The sequence below is a fragment of the Volvox carteri genome (genome assembly GCF_000143455.1).
Source record: "Volvox carteri f. nagariensis unplaced genomic scaffold VOLCAscaffold_250, whole genome shotgun sequence".
Classification (NCBI taxonomy): domain Eukaryota; kingdom Viridiplantae; phylum Chlorophyta; class Chlorophyceae; order Chlamydomonadales; family Volvocaceae; genus Volvox; species Volvox carteri.
Window position 1 is genome coordinate 9812 of NW_003307786.1, and position 5549 is coordinate 15360.

The 5549-nt window shown below is 56.4% G+C and overlaps 2 protein-coding genes across 2 annotated transcripts in view; both read right to left on the reverse strand.

The window, feature by feature from the left end:
- Positions 1 to 1995, reverse strand: part of VOLCADRAFT_100957 (uncharacterized protein) — a gene marked incomplete at both ends in the record, with an annotated part of 11770 nt that extends 9775 nt beyond the window's left edge. Inside the window, 3 exons of the mRNA XM_002959439.1 lie at positions 242 to 467; positions 1598 to 1646; positions 1877 to 1995. Of these exons, the coding sequence (XP_002959485.1) occupies positions 242 to 467; positions 1598 to 1646; positions 1877 to 1995 (394 nt within the window). The remainder of the gene's footprint in view (positions 1 to 241; positions 468 to 1597; positions 1647 to 1876) is intronic.
- A 446-nt stretch (positions 1996 to 2441) lies between these two features.
- The window catches only part of VOLCADRAFT_100958 (uncharacterized protein), a gene marked incomplete at both ends in the record, with an annotated part of 7700 nt that continues 4592 nt past the window's right edge, over positions 2442 to 5549 (reverse strand). The window contains one exon of the mRNA XM_002959440.1: positions 2442 to 3532. Coding sequence (XP_002959486.1) covers positions 2442 to 3532 — 1091 coding nt within the window. The remainder of the gene's footprint in view (positions 3533 to 5549) is intronic.

The window sequence follows — 5549 nt, forward strand, 5'->3', positions numbered from 1 at the left end:
TATTTATAATTTAGACACAAGACTGCGCGGGCAGTGCATCGTATCGCACCACATCTGATGCGCCGACACATACGGACGCCAACTCGTTGCACACCTACCACGCGCGATGGAGACCTTGCAGAAAAAGCAGACGGAATAGCGCAGGTGCAATCATACGGGCAACATGGAGTGACATGGGGGCGGATACTAGTACGGTCACGACGAGGACCGAAAGGGGGCGGAAGTCGGGCCGGGAGCATACCTGTCAAGCGCATGGTGAATGGCAGAAGCCGCGGTGCCTGCATGGTCGCGCGATCGGCAGCAGCCAGCACCGCCGTATAGGCGGCGGGACGGTGTACTGGCACGACATCCGTAGTGGGGACGTGCAGCTGTGGCGGCCGAAATGTGGATCCAGTGGCACTCGTACATCGCGTCCGTGTGTTATTAGGGCCCTCGTTGTCGATGAAGCAGAGTATACGTCGCAGGACCTGCGATGGGTGGACAGCGGTGACAACATGTTCGAAAGGAACGGGATATATGCAACACATGAACGGCCGGAGACGGCAAAGGCAGCGGTACGGGAATAGGTACACATGGCACCATAGCAGCGTACGTGGAGTATCACAACTGCCAACATGGGATACACGACCGCCGTGCAGAAATAGAGACTGGCGGTGAAGAGCTGCCGAAGGGTGTCGAAGAGGCATGGAGGCACGCTAACACGATCACATATGTACCTGCTATACACGCCAGAGCCGCTTCAGGCAATAGGCATTTCGAACGGACAGAGGAGCGGTAACATCGACGGATGGGACCCCGTATGTGTCAGCGCAGGAGACTGCAGACAGACGGCAGCGGCAATCCGGAAGGAATGACAGACAGTCAGACGGTCAGACGGAATAGCGTGGGTGCAATCATGCAACACGGAGTGACAAGGGGGCGTGTATTTATAATTTAGACACAAGACTGCGTGGGCAGTGCATCGTATCGCAGCACATCTGATGCGCCGACAGATACGGACGCCAACTCGTTGCACACTTACCATGCGCAATGTAGACCTTGCAGAAAAAGCTCGGCATGGAAATGCTCGGCAACCACGATGCACGCAAATATGCGATGCATTGCAGCGGCGATGCGTGACGGTCGTGCAGAAGCAGGGCCGGATATCGCGAAAACTCGCTATGTCGAAAAAACAAGATAAATAATAAGCAGCAAGACGAACACCGGTAATACAGACTATTTATCGCGGCCGTGAAGCAATTGCTTAGACATGCAATATACATACATCCTAAATAAATAGCAACATAAAACATGTACAAGGAGAACTGACATAAAATAGTTTGCGCGTGCATAAAAAGAAACGACACCAAAGTTGTCGTACACGCCTAAACGCGATGTGATTCCGCGGACATCGTGCACACGTCTGCGTGGACATCGTCACAACGACGAGTCGCTATGTCGCAGTAAAGGACGTATGTAAACAAAAAAGAGAACCGACACAGAACGAGTTCATGCAAAACAATGCATGTCGTACAGTTGCCGACACGGTGTGGTGGGACGGACAAGCGGTAATGTGCCGACGCACATACACGTGGTTTGCATCACAACGCACACTCACCGCGCCTACTGGAAGCCTTGCCGGAGCAGCAGCTTCAACGCATGCGAACCTGCACGACAGTGTGAAGGTCGCGAGGAGACAAGCCCGGAACTCGTCATGTCCAATTCGTTATGTCCAACCATCATGTACACGAGTCGCATGCGTACAGCAGAGCATGCTGCAGGGAGAGCGGGCAAGCGGCGAGAGGCGGATAGGAATGGGACACGTACGAATGTCAACACGGTGCTTGAAGACCCTAAATTATACCAGCGAAACCGGTTATACCGTACATATACTCACCAGTGTAGGTGCGAGGGACGCCGCCAACTTGTGTGGGAGTCGAACCCACAAGTGCACAGAATGCACCCAGCCCTGCAAGCGTGTCGTTGCGCGGCTAGACCGCCGTTCAACGCTGGCATTTAACGCCATCCAGGGGCGGCTAGATGGAAGTGTGTGTGTGTGTTACATGGTTGGGGGGTGCGTGACCCCATACCTGTAAGACTACCCATACGAGCCGAGGGCCCAAGGGCAATACTACAACGCCTAAAAGCCACGGAGAAAAAGGAAAAAAACACCGCACATCAGCCCAGACTAACGTCCAAAGGGGGTAATTGAGTTTCGGTGAGCCCACATACGTTCCAACATCCTCGCCAGACGTGCGGGTTCCCATTGCATGGCCTCCAACATACTCTGTTGATGATCGAATCCCTCTTCAGCACGAATATCATTATAGGCTGGGCATTCCAATAACACGTGTTTTTCATCCTCAAGATGGAAGTGAAGAGAGGGGACAGGTGCAAGGCATAGTGAAATTGGACGACGTGTAGTGGACGGCAGCGCAAGTGGATGAACACCCAATAACGAGTCATTCCTGCAGAGCTGTGATAAACGTTGTTCGACCTTCTGTCTTGGTGGTGATGGTACCGGTGACGGTGAATGAGTCGTAAGCAGCGTACACCATACGATCATTATCGTCTGCGAAGCTGGCGCTGCCGAAGAACTCGTCGTAGTTCGGTAACTGTTGCATGACGGCGATGCTGTCGGTGCACACCGGATAACTGCGGCTGCCGATTGTGAGGACGAGCGGGAGGACCGGTAGTGAGCCGACTACAGTGACAGAAGTGGGGTTGGGTGACAGGGTGGCCGAGGCGTGTGGACCATCCAACGGTAAAACAAGGGCACTGCGGCTACACTGCTCCCAAGCCAATACCATATCAGTTGTGTCGGCGGGCACGGTGGCCGCGGTAGTTCGCTGAACAGCCGCCTGGAAGGTGTGCACTCGTTTGGGAGGGCGTTTGCCGGGGGCAGTCGCTGCTGCTACAAGCGAGCCGCTGAGGAAGACACTATTCATATAAGCTTTGCTATTGGAGGGGCTGATCTTGGCACCATACACGTAAAGGGGCGTGCTGCTATCGGCCGCTGCTTGTAGCTGAGCGACGAAGTCGTCGGGAGCGGATTCTCTGATGGCGAGCTCCACGTGTCTGGCGTCGGGACTGTCACCGTTGCCGCACGCGACCCACGCCTTAAACTTGCGGAACGGCCCGCCCCGGAACATCCCGCCGTGTGGGATGAGCAGGAGGGCGCTGCCATCCGACGCGTGCTTGTCTTCGGGGCGGGCCCTGTCGCTGCCGACATCGTAAACGGGGAACCGAAGCCTGGCGCTGTAGAGCATTGGGACAGCGGAGGAGGGCTCCACGGAAATCCGCGTCGCTGAGGAGGCTTTAAACTGCCCCACCGTCACCCCAGCGAAACGAGAAGTTATGAAAGGCGGCAGGGAAGCTGCATCCATGTTGGCGAACATCACGCGGTGGCCGAACGCGTGGCTGCTCTCCAGCCTGCCGAGGATGACATCGTCAATCTGCATAATTACTATCCCCTGGCCGGCGGTATTCACACCAGCGATGAAGCTGCCGTAGCGGCTCTGGGCGCCGGCAAAGAGGCGGTCCTCATTCGTTTCTGTGGGGCCGGCCGTAAACGTCACATTGCAATACCCGCTCAGCCTCTGTATCGTATATAAAAAAAAAAACCGTATGCGTATACACGCGGTGCATAGCAGCGAGCCGACGTCTGTGATAAAATGATAAAAACAGCTTCACAAAATGCCGTACAGCCCACGCGGACAAATTTGGACAACCGCTGATGTGCAGTTCGTCGCGTTTCATACACATCGCTGAAGTACGCGTTGAATTGCGTTGAATTGCAATTCAATGTGCTTAATTGCAGGTTGAATTGCATGTTGAGTTGTGCGGTGGGCTGTACGTTGAATTGCGCGAAGCGCAAAACGTCAAATTGTACGGTACAGTGCGGCCAATGTTTTGTGATTTGCGCGCTCAATCGTGGCACGGTGCGGCCGCGGCGCGGTGCGGTGCGGTGCGGTGCACGGTCCGGAACGGAAAAAAACAAAACAAGCGCGGGCGCCGGGATCGAGCCGGTGACCGCTACCTCCCACACGGTGTCGGAGCTAGCGCACACCACGAACCGGTGCGTGACGATGCTCCGATGCGCATTCCGCAGACCCAGGTGTGCTGCAATGCAATGCGTCGCGGTGCGGCGCGGTGCCGTGCGGTGCGAAAAAACGAAAAAAAGCGACGAAACGAAAAAACGAAAAAAAACAATTCAATGCGCTTAATTGCAGGTTTAATTGCATGTTGAGTTGTGCGGTGGGCTGCACGTTGAATTGCGCGAAGCGCAACGCATCAAATTGTACGGTACAGTGCGGCCAATGTTTTGTGATTTGCGCGCTCAATCGTGGCACGGTGCGGCCGCGGCGCGGTGCGGTGCGGTGCGGTGCACGGTCCGGAACGGAAAAAAACAAAACACACGCGGGCGCCGGGATCGAACCGGTGACCGCTTCCTCCCACACGGTGCGGGAGCTAGCGCACACCACGAACCGGTGCGTGGCGATGTTCTGAAGCGCATTCCACAGACCCAGGTGTGGTGCAATGCGATGCGTCGCGGTGCGGCGCGGTGCCGTGCGGTGCGAAAAAACGAAAAAAAGCGACGACGGCGGGGCGCGAACCGGCGACCGCGGCTCCCAAGCGGCGACGGAGCTAGCGAAAAAGACGCAGCTCCGAAACCGCGAACGACACGGCGAAAAAGGCCAACTCTCCAGAGGCTCGACCAGACGGACGGACAGACTAGACGCGGGCTGCGTCGCCCGCGAGGGGGCCGTAGTCCCCCGGCTGGGCGGCAGGAGTACGACGGTCCGTGCGTGTACTACACCCGTGTGGGAGTCGAACTCACAAGTGCAAGGGATGCACGAAGGGGAGCATCGTTGTCGTCATGACGCGTGAGTACACGGTGAGTACCCGGGTGGGCGGCAGGAGTATGACGGAGCGTGCGTATACTTGTAGTACACCCGTGTGGGAGTCGAACCCACAAGTGCAAGGGATGCACCCAGCCGTGCGGGCGTGTCGTCGGACGGCTAGAGAGCCGTGCAACGCTGGCATTTAACGCCATCCAGTGGCGAGGCAGACGAACTGTTTTACGTGTCAGGTGGTGTTGGCTGCGGAGGTCCAACGCTCCTCTAGGTTTCTGGCGTGTTTGTACTCGGCGTGCGTGCGTGCGTGCGTGCGTGCGTGCGTGCGAGCGTGCGTATACTTGTAGTACACCCGTGTGGGAGTCGAACCCACAAGTGCAAGGGATGCACCCAGCCGTGCGGGCGTGTCGTCGGACGGCTAGAGAGCCGTGCAACGCTGGCATTTAACGCCATCCAGTGGCGAGGCAGACGAACTGTTTTACGTGGCCGTATGCATCAATCAAATCAGCGAACAATGCCTATCACGTAAGCATTGTTATGTACGATTGCAAAGTGTATGTAGGCTTGCCGGTGTATGCCATGACATGCGTCGATGCATAACCTGTTATGCCCCGTCATCGTGTCGAAGCTCGACCAACGAAATCGTAGAATCGCCTGCAGCAGCGTCGGAGACTGTAGACCTTGTGCCGGTCCTAGAATTTCGAGGGTCGTGGT